This window comes from Sus scrofa, chromosome 1, assembly GCF_000003025.6.
Source record: "Sus scrofa isolate TJ Tabasco breed Duroc chromosome 1, Sscrofa11.1, whole genome shotgun sequence".
NCBI lineage: Eukaryota > Metazoa > Chordata > Mammalia > Artiodactyla > Suidae > Sus > Sus scrofa.
The window spans coordinates 33804729-33822164 of NC_010443.5; the positions used below are offsets into that span (position 1 = coordinate 33804729).

At 37.1% G+C, this 17436-nt stretch overlaps 1 protein-coding gene across 1 annotated transcript in view; it reads right to left on the reverse strand.

Annotated features, from left to right (window-relative positions):
* LAMA2 (laminin subunit alpha 2) overlaps positions 1 to 17436 on the reverse strand; it is a 594330-nt gene that overhangs the window by 39317 nt on the left and 537577 nt on the right. Inside the window, 4 exon segments of the mRNA XM_021084463.1 lie at positions 789 to 800; positions 2939 to 3077; positions 10334 to 10478; positions 11152 to 11314. Coding sequence (XP_020940122.1) covers positions 789 to 800; positions 2939 to 3077; positions 10334 to 10478; positions 11152 to 11314 — 459 coding nt within the window.

A 17436-nucleotide genomic window follows, 5' to 3' on the forward strand; every position in this document is an offset into this window, starting at 1 on the left:
TCGGGCACAGTCAGGTTCTGAACTATCAAAGCACTAGGCTATAGCTCTAGCCAGAGCATACCAATCTTGAATATCCCTAGGTTTGACCAGCCACTTACAGAGACCTGGCCTGCTGCTTACAACTTTCAGTCTAATGCCGCCTGTTTGCAAATAAGAATTAAAATGCTCCTGAGAAGCTAGGATGCCTGTCTACAAACTTCCTCATCATTAATGCAAACACTTGGTTTACCTATAGTATTTCGAGAGATTCCTTTTATCTGGCTCCACAGCTACATTCTAAACAAAAACAGCAATAAGGAAGCAGCTTTGCCAAGAGGTGCAAGGGCTGTGTAAACATTTGCATATTTGCAGGCTTGCAAAAAGCAACCAGGCAGTAATAAGCATTTGGGAGCACAGCAGACAGTATGGTACCAGAGATATCAACGTCTGAGGTTCAACCCAACAGACTGTCTGGACTAGATCTGTGCCCATAAACCTGACCAGCTGCCCTTAGCATGTGTGCTCCTGCATGTGTGCACCAGGGGGCACTGTGCGTGGGCAGAGCAAATATGTCATCATGGTTGGTGAAACAAGTCAAAGAGCAGCCTAGTTGACGGTGGGTAAGCAGCAGCATTTTTGTAAGCAAAGGGCAGTATGCGAACTATCTCAGAATGCATTGCTTGCTCATGAAATGTACTATGAATAAAGCTGCATAGGTGTCACTTTGCGTCTGCATCACTGCTTTATCTAAGAAGCCACATTTATCCAACACGTGCACTTGAAGAGGCATGCATAAATTTAAATTTTACCTTGCTTTCATACTAGGTCAAAGGGGAGAGAAAAAAAATGATTTACTTACAATTATGTTTTCATTTAGTAAAACAATAAAATTTAATCATAAATCTTAAAAAAAGCATTTCGCAGAGATCTATAAAGGAAAGGAATACAAAATACCAACAGAAAAGAAAACAGACATAGACCCTTGATTGCAGTAAAAATAGAATCCAATGGTGACCATCTCCCACACTATACCCTTGGAAAATGTTATTTTGAAATTGAATTTAAAATAGTCATATTTATCAATCTTATGAATGGGAAAGTGCATAAATGTTGCTCCTCTGTGGTATTCATGAATAGCTAAGGAGAGCTTATTGCATCTTTGAACTTAATTTGAACTTAATATATATAAAAATAATTCACATTCACCACATCTCTTGTATTTTATCATATTAAGATCCTGTCTGCGGGCAAAAGTACAGCTAACTAAGAATGCATCATGGCTCCTTGATTAGTCACAAATATATGTCTAAAGATTGTTTTGAAATAATATGCCTTGCCATAGAAATACTATAATTATGAAATGCATACTGTGAAAGTAAAAATACACTGGTGACAAAGACTCATTAGGTATGCAGTCTACAAACTAATGTATAACCCCATCTCAATGAAGTTAACATATACACATTTGTAGATAATTCCTAAAAATCACTTTATGGTAATCAAAACCACATCATCACGAGAATAAATGAAACTACCTTCGGACAGATTTATTTTGGCCACGTTTAATTTACTCATAGAGAACTTAATGACCTTGCAAAGTATATCTTAGACTTGAACAGCTTGCTGGATACCTAATATTTAAATAGTGCCTGGAACACAGTTAATGCTCCTCAAACACCTGCTGAATGAATCAACAGATTTTGGCGTAATAATTATGTCACTATTCAAATACATCTGACCTGCAGGGATTTTTCTGACCACTTTAAATCTATATTCCTAACCCAAATATATTATCATGTAGACAAACGCAGAGCCACTTTATCTGCACCGTGAAGGGGTATCGACTTATACCCTTCATAGACTGGTAATTAGACAAGTGCCTGGCTTATGAGTTTAGGTACAGAGGGAAGAGCAAACCTCAGTCTGCATACTAGCTACCATAAAATAAGAGTGAAGTTCGACTGCTCATGCGAGAAATAGGAAAATAACTGACCACCACATTTTTCAGTTTTTCTGAGAGCCCTCTAATTACAAGGTGTCTTTTTAGAGTAGAAATAACTGGATAGGACTTCTGTAACCATCAAAAGCTAACAAACTAACAGACAAACAAAAAAATTAAAAGCATGGTGGTCTGTATTTATAGTAAACTCTTATGGCTTAGCAAAATCAATTCATCCCATTCTAATTAGCTTCAATTAACATTTATTGAGCACCAAATACTCCATAACTTTCATTTGTTTTAAACTGCTTTACAACCAGTAGTAAATTATTGGAATACCACATGAAATATTTTCTGACACTTTTTAGTTACTTGTATTTATTTATTTATTTATTTATTTATTTTTGTCTTTTTGCTGTTTCTTGGGCCGCTCCCGCGGCATATGGAGGTTCCCAGGCTAGGGGTAATTTTTGGAACTAACTAATCTATGAGCTACATATCTCTCTTCATCCTACTATCTAAAAAACATACATGAAATTTAAAAAAAATATTAACAGGGGCACAAGGATAACAAATATCCCTTTAACATCCAGCATATGGGAAAGTTCCAATATACCATTATCACATTTGTGTTTAGCCATAAAACAGGGTATCCTGATACACTGACTAATTTTCAGAACACTAAGGAGTATCAGTGTGCCTTTATCCCCAGTGAATGTGCAAGGAGAATGGCAATTATAAGATCCACATTCAACTCTAGTTTCCATCTTTAATAACTTTGATAATTCTTTTCATCTGGTGACTATAAGGGAAACAGTGATTCCTATACATCTCTTCAACAAAGATATCAAATCAGTCTTTGGTGTTTAAAGCCTGGTGTTCGTCTAACACCATGATTTTTTTGATTAGGCTTTTCTGCAGCCTGTGGCATTCTTGTTATAATTATCTTCAAAACTCCAGTGAGCAGACTGGCCTTTTAATTAAAACGTAATCCTTAGGTTTAAATATATACTAAATTACCTCAAGTTCCTCAGAGTTGGCAGACCACCAAAGTATATCTTATCATCTGCTTTCAAGTCAAGACCGAAGTTATTTCCAGGAGATGTAGTTGCTATGGTCTCCTCCTGGTTAGTATCTATGTCGACAATGGATATGTTGGCTGTCAATCAAAGAAAGAGAAAGTTAAACATTTTATTTGAGCAGTATCCACCCATATCTATATCATCACTATTACTTAATAACCAATGTAATTTAATTCTCAAATTAACATTGACTTTCTCAAGCACTTGTACTATATACGACTATTTAATAATTGCAGAAACAACATCAATGAAATACATTGTTAAACTATCTGCAAAGGAAGCATGAAAATTACAGCCTGAACACCAGCGAAGACAAACCAATCAAGTTAAAAGAAAGATTAGATCGAGAGCAGAGAACCAATTGACATAGTTTTCCATAATATAGATAAGAATTAGAAAAGAAAGACAACTAATGTTGATAACTATTGAATTAGAAATTAGATTATTAATTAGAAATATACAGAACTTGTGGTTCCTTCTGTAAATTTCAGTATCCACAGAAGTCCTGGGATTTAGGCTCATGCACAAAGTGATGCAGGTGAAATGGTTGCGCATGGAAGTGGAGAGAATGAGAATGTTTGGTTCTGCAAGATGATGGGATCCACATCCACTGTAAATTTTAGACGGGGGATGCTGAGTGTTTTAAGAGAGGAAGGTACAATCTTCATGCCTTACTGCTTTCCCCTTGGGTCTCTAAAGGTATTTCTAATGTTCTAAGGATAAGAATCCAGAAATAGAAAGGTAAAAGGAAAGAAGAGAGGCTCTTTGTTTAACCTGCTTTGTTCAGAGCAAATGGGAACCCTTTATCTCATTGATTTTACCCTCTTCATTCTTAAGAGTCAAGCTAGGCTCTTTCTGAATTATGTGCTTTCTCACCATAATATTTGCCTGAGCCCAGCCTTTAACTACTTCATATATTTTGGACCTTTGATGCATATTGAGGCATTGGTTCATTAACATGACAAATTTGACCTCTAAATCTTTGCCTGATATAGGATCTGAATTAGCAAGGGTCTAAAAATGGTCACTTTAACCAATGTAATATAAGGGCATTTCTAAATGTTTATTCTTTGGAGCACTAGTTTCCTGGATGTTCCTGAGTCAAATAAATATAACACTGGGTTAAGCAAAATTAAACATATATATTAATTTCATGGCTGCTCAAATCTTTCAATGTGCTACTATGTAATGTATTGCTCCAGAAGAGGGACCTAGAGCAAAAAGTATTCCCCAAGTTTGTTTGACCTTGGAATATTATTATTTTCTCTCAAGTCATTATCTTTTGAAAAACAAAGAGAAATATCAAACTTGAAAATTCCATTGTGATCTGCAGTCCTTCCATTCCGAAAGGAAGTGTCTTTAATAACACCAAACATAATTGCCTTATAAAAAAATGACCAAAGTAAAACACCCAAACCTATTAACACCTCAAATCCTCAAAGCAGAATTTTGCAAAAATCAACAGCCAAAAACACCTCAAAAATACTCAATTAAGAAATATCCAGCAAGTTAAGATTTAAAATTTAATTACTTTCTAGCACATATTAATATTGCATACACCCTTCTTTTTGGCCAGATTGGTGGGTAAAATTAAAAAAAAATTATAAAACTGTTTTAAAAACTTTTTCATACATATTCCTTTTTATCTGATCAGCAAAGTTACCATATGAGGCTGTTGACTGGAACATGAAAATAGCCTTTTCTTCTACAGAACTGGTGTGTATTTTAATGGTGTCTGTGAAAATGAGATTCTGTCTATCGCAGGCAAGCCAGTGACTGAAGGTAGTTTTCTTCCTTATCCTTGAGTGAATATATGCATTCTTAGAAATCATTCTAAGAAAAACTGATTAAAGAGCAGGAAGGCAATTGAACTGAAACTCACTGGCCCTTGGGGGAAAGACATAGAATGACATATTTTTTACTGATTTAAAGGGAGGGCTGTACCCTGTCCTTCATGAGGGATAGCAATGAAGGGACTTCTGCTATGGAATGCTAACACTTGCTTTTCTTTCTTTCTTTCTTTCTCTCTCTTTCTTTCTTTCTTTCTTTCTTTCTTTCTTTCTTTCTTTCTCTCTCTCTCTCTCTCTCTCTCTCTCTCTCTCTCTCTCTCTCTCTCTCTCTCTGCCATCTCTTGGGCTGCTCTCGCGGCATATGGAGGTTCCCAGGCTAGGGGTTGAATCGGAGCTGTAGCCACCGGCCTACGCCAGAGCCACAGCAAATCAGGATCTGAGCCACGTCTGCGACCTACACCACAGCTCACGGCAATGCCAGATCCTTAACCCATTGAGCAAGAGCAGGGATCGAACCCGCAACCTCATGGTTCCTAGTTGGATTCATTAACCACTGCGCCACGACGGGAACTCCTGCTAACACTTGCTTTTATGTCTCGTCCTATTTCTACCTCTTACAGAAGAGCTACTAACATAACATTTTAGAGTTGATGAGTTCAGACACCATTTATGGGTAAGCAGGGAAATAAGAGACACAGAATAGGGGCTTAACCGTTACTTTATAATCAATGCTGAGTTATAAAGGAGTTGCTTTTACTTTGGTAATTCTTTTCTTTTAGTCCACTGAACCCTAAGTGATCATCTTGTGTCCATATCAATGCATTTAGGGGGAGAGGGCACACTCCCTTCTATTAGTGACCGTAGTTGTACTAACTCTTTAGGGAAATGGGGATGCTGAAGGAGTGTATTTGAATTTCAAGGGATGGTGCTCTTACAAATCAGAGAATAACTCATGTAAAACAATGAATCTGGTATCTGAGAAGGAGCAATGGCCTTACTTGAATTCCTATCCCATGACTCCATGGATTCTGATCTTGCTGAAATCCAGTGACCTCCCTATAACCAAACCAGAGGTCCTTTGGTCCTCATCCTAGTTCACATCTATGCAGTATTAGGGGTTAAAATTTCCTTTTTTCTAGAATTTCCCTCTTTTGGCTTCCATAATGCCAACTTCTTCTTCTTCAGCTTCTCTTGCCTTTCCAACCTCATTCCCGCTCTCCTTCCCTGGGGAACTATTTCTTTGCACATTTGTGAAATGTTGACGTTCCTCAAAGTCCTTTCATTTGGCCACGTTTCAGGCTTCAGCTATCTGGGTAACCTCAAGTTTACATCCACTTACTAGACATATTGATATATTGACAATTCAGAAATATATATACTTCGTGACCTGATTTTTGCCTAAAAATCCATATTCAACAGGTAAGTCACTACACACTTTCCCAGTTGATATTCCAAATTAAAATGGTCATGTTTTTACTCCCACATCTGTATTATCTATTTTATTTCATGGCACTATGAACCCCCACCAATCTCCTAAATTTGAGAGTCACCCTTTCTCCTTACCCTTCCACGTCTTATCAATCAACAGCCTAAGTTCATCTCCTAAATAACTCTAATCTCTGTTCTATTTTTAAAAAAAAAACAACCCTGTTTTATCAAAGTAAAATTGACATAGTATAATTTTTCATGTTTCAGATGTATGATTTTGCAAGTTTTGAGATCTCAATACATCCTGAAACCATCACAATCAAGAAAATGAACATATCCATCAGCCCAAAAGTTTCCTTGTGCCTCTTTTTCATGCTTCCTTCTTGCCCCTCCCTACAAAACCTAATCCACAAATATCCTCTATCTGCTTTCTGCGACTGTATGTTATTTTGTATTTTCTACATAACTTTATGTAAATGTACTTTTTTGTCTGCCTTGTTTTACTGAGAAAAATGATTTTGTTATGAATCCATTTTGTGTGCATATTAATTAATAGTTCATTATTACTATTTTTTTGGTTGTACCCACAGCATATTGAAGATCCTAGGCCAGGGACTGAATATGAGCCACAGCTGTGACCTATGCCATAGCTGTGGCAATGCCGGATCCTTAACCCACGCCTGGGCTGGGGGTCAAATCTGCATCTCAGCAGTGACCTAAGCCACTGCAGAGACAATACTGGGTCCTTAACCCACTGTGCCATAGTATTCCATTGTGTGGAACAATCTGTATATCCGTTCACCTGTTGATGGAAGTTTGAGGGTTTTTTTTGTAATTATTTAAAAATTATTTGAGTATCACAAATAAAGGTATTATTAATCTTTTGGTGCAAGTCTCTATGGATATGTGTTTTCACGTGTCTTGGGTGAATACATAGGAGACATGTGCTGGTTCATATGACAGGTCTATATTTAACCTTTTAAGAAACTGCCTACCTGTTTTCCAATGTGGCTGTACCATTTTATATCCTCGTCAGCAGTGTATAAGAGTTCCACTTGCCCCACTTCCTTGCTGGCCCTGGGTATGTTCAGCCTTTTTAACTTTAGATATTTTAGTCACTGTATAGTGGTATCACACTGTGGATTCATTTTGCATTGTGTCAAATCCCACTGAAACTCTTACTTCAAGCCATCATTCACTTCCTGCCTGAACAATTACCATACCTAATTGGTCACTCTGCCTCCAGTTTAATTTTGTGAAATCTACCTTTCTTATTTCTCTTTTCTCTGATTATTTTCTTCCAATTCCCTTTGTGGGGTCTTCCTTTGTTATACTGCTTCAATACTGCTGTTTGTTTTGCGTCATCTTATTGTAGATATTACTGTTTGGTTTTTCCTCATCCTTATTCAGCTACAACTCTTTAAAGCATGATGATGATCTGTAACTATCCATTTCTCCCATTAGAACTCTAATTCTTCCACTCATCCTCAGGTACACAGAACTAACTGCCTGTCAGTTACACAGCTTCTCCAGGTTTCTAAAGATACTAAGAGTAGGGAGTTCCCACCATGGCACAGTGGGTTAAGAATCCAACTGTATATGTGTGACTGGGTCACTTTGCTATACAGGAGAAATGGACAGAACACTGTAAACCAACAATAATGGAAAAAATAAAAATCATTATTAAAAAAAAAAGATTAAAAAAAGAATCCAACTACAGTAACTCTGGTTGCTGTGGAGGCAAGGGTTCCATCTCCAGCCCAGCATGGTGGGTTAAAAGATCTGGAGTTGCCACAGCTTTGGTGTAGATAACAGCTGTGTCTCAGATTCAATCCCTGGCCTACAAACTTCCATATGCCTTGGGTATGGATGTTAAAAAAAAAAAAAAGAAGAAGATACTAAGAGTACCTTTCATACAATATGTCCAAAATAGAACTCAGCATCTTTTCTAAAAAAGCTATGCTTTTTCCTGTATCCAATAGCTTCAAAAATGGCACTGACATATTCTTTGTTATTTTAAGAAAAAAAAAAAAGGAACAATTTTTGATTTCCTTTTAAGAAAACCAACTTAGTCTCCACATTGAGTATATCATAAAGTTCCTCAATTCAAAAATGCTTAATATTGGAGTCCCATTTATGGCTCAGTGGAAACGAATCTGACGAGGTTACGGGTTTGATCCCTGGCCTCGCTCAGTGGGTTAAGGATCCAGCACTGCTGTGAGCTGTGGTGTAGGTTGCGAATGAGGCTCAGATTCTGCATTGCTGTGGCTCTGGCATAGGCCGGCAGCTAGAGCTCCGTTTAGACACCTAGCCTGGGAACCTCCATATGCTGTGGGTGTGGCCCTATAAAGACAAAAGACAAAAAATAAAATAAAATAAAATAAAATAAAATAACTTAATATCTTTCAACTCCATTCTTTCCTATCCATTCTCATACTTTCATTCTCCTAGCTCTTTCTGTGGCTTTCCTGAAGAGTGCAGTAGCATCTGAAATTGTCACCAATCTACCCTCCAGGGGGTTGCTAGAGAAACTTTACTAGAGCACAAATCTGATGGTGCCACACTCTTGATTAAAACTCTTAGAAGTTCCCTATAGCTTTCAGGAAGAGTTGAAACCGATTAGTTTAGCTCATAATGCCCTTTATAAATGGCTGTTATCTCTCCAGCCTCATCTGATAATTTTCTGCCAACATTCATCCTGGTAGCCTAGAGATTTTGCTGTAGTTACCAAAACATTTCCCAAAGTGTGTTCAGTAAAATGCTAGTGTGTCATGGAAACATTACTGTGATCAAAGAAGTTTGGGAAATGTTGGATCAAACAGAGTTAAATATTCTTTTTAACGACTGTGCAGAGCCTCTAATAGGCAAATGTGCCCGTGCCTCTCTTACTTGGAAACAATGCATACAGGCAGCAGTATTCCAATTTATTATACAAATGCAAAACCAAGGAGTTACTCAGAGGCTGCCATGGAAAAGCAGTTGGAAAACCATGTAGGATGCTTTTTTATGCTCCCTGAGGCCTCAAAGATTTCACACAACATTGATAGCTCTGAATTGCCCAAAGGTGATTTTCATCTATAGAACTCCTCAACTTGTACCTCAGGGTACTCCCCTGGGGGCTGACCTCTGGGTTTGACTTCAAAGCATCTCTGTTTTGAGATTCCTAGCCTGCTATACAAATCTCTACACGACAATTAGCTTTCTACTCTCAAACCACTGATTGATTTACCTATCTCCCCCTTTAAACTACAAGGACTTATCATAGACTTCATTTAATCCTTGCATAGTACTTGCTATGTGCTTGACAGATATTTGTTAAATGCAGGAATGAAGGATGGTGCAAAGTTATACTTTCATTTCCATGGAATGTCACACTGGCATGTTCAAAATGAATTAGGTGTAATTATATGAAATAAGTATCAAAGTTTCATTTGCAGATACTGATAACACCATAGTACAGAGAATTAGGAGAATTATACTAAGATAACAGTAGCAGAATAGGCTTGGATTTCAGTCTTGGTGGTGAGATTTTATGTATATATGTTTGTGATCACATGTAAGTTTGAGACTAAATTTTCTTTTCTCTAAACCAGAACAAAATACCTGCTTACATGAGCAAATGAAATAATGTTTGTGAAAATGTTCTGAAATATCCTGGAACCACAAAAATGTTACACTGTTATCAATCAATTATTAACTGCACACACACAAATTTTTGGCATTTTCAAAAAGCACAGAAGAACTGGTAGCTGTGTACTATCGTCTACAGATTCTACCTCCAAAAGAAACACTGTGGCAAATTGGGAAGGAAAGGAAAACATACAACCTTTTCAAATCTACTACAGGATATAATTTTACAAGTTGTAAGACAGTTTTATGCTTTCAAATTAAGCTCTCAGTTTCAAAAGAAAATGACAGAGAACCATTTGGCTCTTCGATCAGTCATGTCTAACCTAAACCACCTATAATATAAGCCAAAGAAGTGACTATATCAATTTTTCACAGGATTCATGAGTACCTAAAATGACGGACAGGGTCTTCCTCATGATTAGGTACATGGGAGCTTTGGATAGCATGACTGGGGCTCAGAGTGCATTATTACTGGAGAAACTCACCTTGTTTTTGAATTCTTGACAAGGTGAATGATTTCCATTTCCCGTCATTATGGTTTTGATTGCTGACAACGGAAGCCATTCCTGAACCCAGATCATAGCTGACTTTTATGTGCCCATCAGTGAGCTCTACACTCATGAAATCTTTCTATGAAATAGAATAAAAATATACCAGTGATTAGATACACAGAGAAATATGTGGGCATTCCCTCTCTTTGTGGGGTTTTGAATAGGGCTTTATGGCAAAACTACTGAATGTGCTGATGTGTAATTGAAACCCATTTTTGGAAATAGAATTGGTGTTACTCTTTTGTGAATGTTTATGGGTGTGATACTATGGTGTAAATGGTCACAACCAAATCACTAGGTTGTATCCTTTTTACGATAGGAGTAAAAAGTGGGTTTTTTGAATACATATTAAGCCGACTAAAAAGTATGTTCCCTGAAAGAATTTACTAAGAAACACCGACCTGGAAAAACAATGAGGATATTCAGAAACACTCTTTGACTTAGATCTCTAGAAGACTAAGGAAGTAGTTTTGCTGCTCCATGTTCCCACACTAGGGAACTCTTTAGCAGGTGCTTCTCTTAAAGAATTAAAAAGGAGTTATACTGAAAATAAGTAATTATTAAGTTGTAACTATAATTAAAGTTACTGATGAAAATATATAAACACCATGTATTACCCACTCTTGGCTATTACACAGCCAGCCCAGACTCCTTTGAACAATAATAAGTCAACAAAAGTGATCACTGTATTGGAACCCTACCAAAAAAGAAGGAAAGACATTTTTAATCACGAAAGATCAGCATATTTTTACCAGGTCTCGTGTAGCAAGGTACATCAGGAGAGCACTTGAAGAAAATGTCCTGAACTTGAACATGACAGTGGAGATGTTTGGGAACCAGCGAATGGGGCGGCTGACCAGTGCATAGCCTTCTCCATCAAACTGAATAGTCCCCTCGCTATCTTCTACCTGAGGACTGAAAAGAGACATTTCATATGAAGCAGACAATGTCTGTTTGGTCCATCAGTATTCAACACGAAGAACTGTTTTCTGCGACTGGATTGTAAGCTGTTGTAAGGCAGAAACCATGCCATATATATTTTCTATCCTTACCCTTCTCTCCAACTCCACGGCAACCATCAGAACAAATAACCACCACCTCTCACTTGGACTTCATTAGGTGTTCAAAACTAGATCACTGATGTTTTAAACGTTTTTGATGAAGTGCTTGTGGTTATATTGGTGTTTAAGTGGTATGAACCGGTGGGGTTTTGGAATGGGTTGAGAATGCATTATTACATTTCCCAAATACATAATAACATAATAGAGAATAGGAGTTGGATGAAATGGGTGAAGGTGATCAAAAGGTACTTAGAATTGTAGGAAAAAAAATAATGGAATATAGGTCCCTATTCTCTGAACTCTTCCTATCCAGTAGGTTTTTCCGGGCAGATTAGATTCAGATAGTAAGGATTCCTCTCTTTGTATGTTTGTTGATCTGTCTTCTTCACCAGAATGTAGGCTCCATGAAACCAAGTAAAGATTATGGGCAAGGCTTTATGCCAGGCACAAACTCAGCATCTAGTGTAGTACTCAGTTCATAGTAGAATCTGGTAAATATTTGTAGAATGAAGGGGACCTTAGTAAAGCAAACTGTCTCACAGAGAATATATATTCAATCAATATTGGTTGAATAATTAATGAATATCTAAGTCTTGTAAATAAAACATTTAGAAAGATATCTTTTTTCTCTTTCTTTTCTTTTTTGCTTTTTAGGGCCGTACCTGTGGCATATGGAGGTTTCCAGGCTAGAAATTGGAGCTATAGCTGCAGGCCTATGCCACAGCCATAGCAACCAGAAATCTGAGCCTCGTCTGTGACCTAAACCTCAGCTCTTGGCAATGCCAGATCCCTGACCCAATGAGTGAGGCCAGAGATGGAACCTGTAATCTCATGATTACTAGTTGGATTTGTCTATGCTGCGCCATGACAGGAACTCCAGAAAGATTTCTTTTTCAAACGCAAATCTGAGGTGTGAAGACTCAAGCTTTATTCCATGTTACTCCTGTATTTCTGAAATTAGGATTCAAGGACAGAAGAGTTTCCCTCCAAATGTTATGGAATGTTAGGTATCACCTACTGAAATGAATTTTAATTATAATGGTTAATTCATTATTTTAAATTTTACCATCAAGTATTTATTGTTACTTTTGGATTTCTGCATAATGTGTAACCAATAAAAGTAAAAATCATTAAAAAAAACTGCAAATCTGTCATCTATCTGTCTTATCTAACTGATGTCAACAGATTAAGTCTCGATTGTGGAGACATTTTTAAAGTTTAAATATCTGCATATTAATGTGTATTTGAATCTTTGAAATTGGAGTGTGCCTTAGCTCAAGGGTAGAGAAGGGACATTGAGAAATATTACAGTAATATAAAATAACAAGAGCCTAGAATATTATTTGCATGAAATCTTGGCTAATGAGAAAAAAAAATAGTGTGTAAATATTAAACGGCTTGTGGAGGAAGAAGTGTTACATGTTTTAGATGAGATCAGGCGCGTTCAGGGTGGTATGGCCGTAGACAAGAAGTGTTACATGTTTTAGACAAGCTGGCTTTCTGTTTCTGGAAAAGAAATAAAACTCTGAAAATGAAAGGAAGGGAAAGAGTCTTATTTGTGTCTTTCACAGTCAGGTCTTTGTAATTTTAAGTTATAGCTAAGTAGGTATAAGGTCAGATGAAGTCCTACTTTTTTATAATGTTAACTTAAAATATGTTTTTGTCAATATTCATGAAAAGGGCTAACCAAAAGTTTGAGAAACTAAATTAGCCTATTAGCAATATAGGTGGTAGTGAATAAATCAATTATTATTTGGCCTGCCTTCATCATTAAAACAAATCCATTAATTTCCATAGCATTACATTTGAGATAAGAAAATATATAGAATCTATTAAGAAGAAGGTCTGTGAGGTTCTGAAATACTAGGATTTTGCATTACATCCTGCCATCCTGCCAATGACAATTCCAGAAAGAGTGGGTGGGAGGGGGAGGAGTCGTGGTTGACAGTTTCCTGGATGCTTTGGCCCAATGCTTGTTACTTATAACTTGAAAATAAAAAAAATACAGCTCCACTAAATAATGTCCAGATAAGCACTGGAATAAAAAATAAGTCACATTTCATTTTTCTTGTACAAAAACTCTGCAATGTTAACATGTTGATGTTATGATCCTACTCTATTAATTTTCTTGACACATAATGGAAAAAAAGCAGAGTAGATGGCAGGTACCCTGGAATTGGATGTGGAATCTCACAAGTCACTTAACACTTCAAGTTTCAGTGTCTCCACTCCGAGATGAAAGGGTTAGGCCACTGAATGTTTTCTGAGGCCTATTCCAAGTCTATTCCTCTAGGAGATTCTTCTATTCAAGCAACAGGCACATGTGCAAGCAAGAATTTGGTACAAAAACAGCAAAATATACAGATATAGATCAGCCTACTTCATTTAATTCATTAGCCAAAAGCCAGTCTGGCTTCAAATTGGTGACATTGAAGTGGGGGAAAAAATGGATCTTTCCAGGTAGGATATGTGGTATTTCAATACCTAACATTATACTAGAATTTTCCTATTCATTTTTGAATTCATTTTCCCAGGAAGAGTGTCTATTCTTTTATAATGAATAAATGCTAAGCTTCCTAATTTGTCTTTTGTGTTTCTCTTTTGAACCTTGATTTCTGGTTAAGTTAGTAGGGATTAATTATGCTGTTTGGAGTAGCCACGCTCTTCCATGTACAATTTGTTAACCTTGGAACTAGATGTACATTGGAGATTAATATATTAATATTTCATCATTGTTTCAGTGTTCAGCTAAATATGTTTTACCTGTAGCAGTTTTTCTTTATTTTAATCTTAATGTGATTTTCAGAAGTTTAAGAGAAATAAGGTACACTTCTTTTTATAGCCCTGACAGATAACCCCTTCTAAAACATTACAAAAATTATATCCTTTCTGCTGACTAATGACTAAATGCAGATTTCTCAAACTGACATTTCAGGATCTTCTACAAAGTGTTATAAGGCTGTCTTGTGGCCTTGTCTCCTTCATCTCCCCCATATAGTCATTTCTGCTTTAAAAATGGAACCGTTAGTCTTATGCTAAAATATAATATATGTTCTTCTGTAAAGAAAACAAACGCACATAGGGAGCTCCAAAAAAATTATTCCTAAAAATACCAGGGCTTATGGAAGAATAGGGCTAGGGTAGGCCGCTCAAAACTTGTGGAACTTTGTAATCAGAACACTCAAAAAACAGTAACAATCTTTTTTTTTGTCTTTTTAGGGCTGTGCCTGCGGTATATGGAAGTTCCCAGGCTAGGGGTCATATTGGAGCTGCAGCTGCTGGCCTATGCCATGGCCATAGCACCACCAGATCCAAAGCATATCTGCGACCTACACTGTAGCTCATGGCAATGTGGGATCCTCAACCCACTGAGCAGGGCCAGGGATTGAACCTGCATCCTCATGGATACTAGTCGGGTTTGTTACCACTGAGCCACAAGGGGAACTCCCAATAGTAACTATTTTGATCAAAATATTAGTATAATTCAAACAGGTATGTTGAGAATTTTTAAAATAAGGAATTATTTTAGTAAATGTAGAACTTTAACTTAAAAGGATTACCTGAAGGTAGGCAAGGAGCATAAGGAAGGGTTGACAGTACTGAGTGACAGATGTGGTAAAAATGCACAATGATGGCAAAGGACCTGGCAATGAACACTTCTAAGAAGGCTTGGCCAAACTAAGGGTAAGTTTGTGGCTGAATGGACATAGCAGGCTGTCTCCTGGACCCAGTACTCTTGAGCTTGGTGTCTTCAGTTGCACTGGTTTACTTTGCATTCAGCTGCCTTTACTTGGTGATGCAAAACACTAATGTTCTGGGAAGAAGTGTGTATGAACCAATGAGACCTCTGCACCTTACTGACGTCATTCTCCCCTTCGCCAACCCTGAGTGAATTCACATTTATGAAGCACGTGTTATAGTTCAACAGACTTTGTGTAATAACAGATGCTCTGGCTTTCCAGCCTTCATACCTGTGTTCTCACTAGTCCCTGGGACTAGAATGTTCCCCTTCTATCTGCTATCTCCCTCCTCTTTCAGACCCTTACTCCATGTCAAGGCCCACCTTAAAGTTACCTCCTCCATGAAGCAGATCCTGTGAATAAAATTAGCATACTCTGAGTGTAACTTTTTAAGAGGATTTTTATTATTCCTTGCATTTTGACTATTTTAGTATCTGTCTTTTCTTCCTTTCTGGCTATAAGTTTCTTGATGGCTAGGATTGGGCTGTATTCATCTTCGTATCAGGAAGTGTGAATCTCTGTAACGTGAAAAACACTATAGAAATTTATATATGCACACACACACACACACATATATACAAACATAGGTGAATATGTATATAAATTTATATATATTAAATGTGAATTCATATAATCTTATACACTAAAGGCATGAGATGTTTGCAGCATTGATAATTAGCTATGCTAGTCGTAACACATAGTATGAACTGCTGAGAGGATATTTAAATGCTTTAGCTGTTTAGTTGATAATAAGCTTATGAAAATCTTAGTTATAAATTTACCAAAAAAAAAAAGTTTAAGGAAAAGCTGCTATTGATTTGTGAGTAGCTGAATACTAATATCGACGTCATTGTACTGAAAGAATTCTATGGACACCATTCTATATTAGATTCTATTGAAAATTATTGAGGCGTTCCTATTGTGGCTCAGCAGAAATGAATGTGACTAGTATCCATGAGGATGCGGGTTTGATCCCTGGCCTCGCTCAGTGGGCTGAGGATCTGGTGCTGTAGTGAGCTGTGGTGTAGGTCAGAGACCTGGATCGTATCCCACATTGTTATGGCTGTGGTACAGGCCAGCAGCTGCAGTTACGATTTGACCCCTAGTCTGGGATCTTCCATATGCTGTGGGTGCATCCTTAAAAAAAATAAAAAATATTGATAAAACCACTTGAAATTCTGAATGGATCAGGCTTTCAGACTGTCCTCAGTGCCATGCTGACAGGTCTATGATGATTAAAAAAAGTAGAAAGTTGGAAGTTAAAACTGCTAGAGAAAGAATATTTTGGGCTACTTTTAGAAATGTTGAGAAGTAAGTATAACGTATACTCTGCTACATTAATGGGGAATTTAGGTCCAGCAGTGTACATGTACCCTTCATATTGGAAACAAAAAATATAAACACCATAGTGCTTAATGATTTTAGAGTTGCTATGTGTGTGTATCAAGCTCCCAGGTATTTAATTTAAATTTTATTGCTTCAATTTAATGTAATTGAAATTGTTGTAGGTTCAGTTAATCAGTGAGCTTTAAGTTTTTATGCAGAGAAATCCTCTACTTGTACCTAATTGTTTTATATCATCTATTCAGATAGATGATAGCATATCTAATATTCTATTCTATATATGTATTCTCTATAAATGCTTTATATGCTTGTTAAATATTTTTGAGTTCCTGCATTCTAACCTCTAACTTATAATTAATGATGTTTACTGGGGAACTTTCTCCTGGCCTACCTTGGCCTCTACTTTTCCTTCTCTAGTTAATCAGAATCTTTAGGTCCCATGGGTTTCCACTTGAAACCCTTACAGGATGCGATGTGTCATCTGAAGAATACGGTAGGCGATAAAACCTGCCATACCTTCTACATTTGGCTGTAAACATCAGCAGAGTGAATACCAGTTCTGAGAGGCTTGAAGCTCTATCAGGTTAGGGGGAGTTTTCTTTAAGTAAAAATAAATTATGACTACAGAATAACCACAGACCCACAACACCTCTGGGACATAAAGGTAAGTGGGAGTGGAAAGAGACAGTAGTCTTAACTGATTGGGAATAAAATATCTTAGCTTTGAAAGTTTTACAGTAACATATGACCACATCAAAGTACTGCTAGGGTCCTTCCCGGGGCCTTGGAAACTGCCTGCACAAATGTGGGAGGGGACTGAAGTTTCTTCGCTCCCTGGGGAATCAACTTCTGAACACAATCATTTCAAACTTTTTACACATCATCCACATGA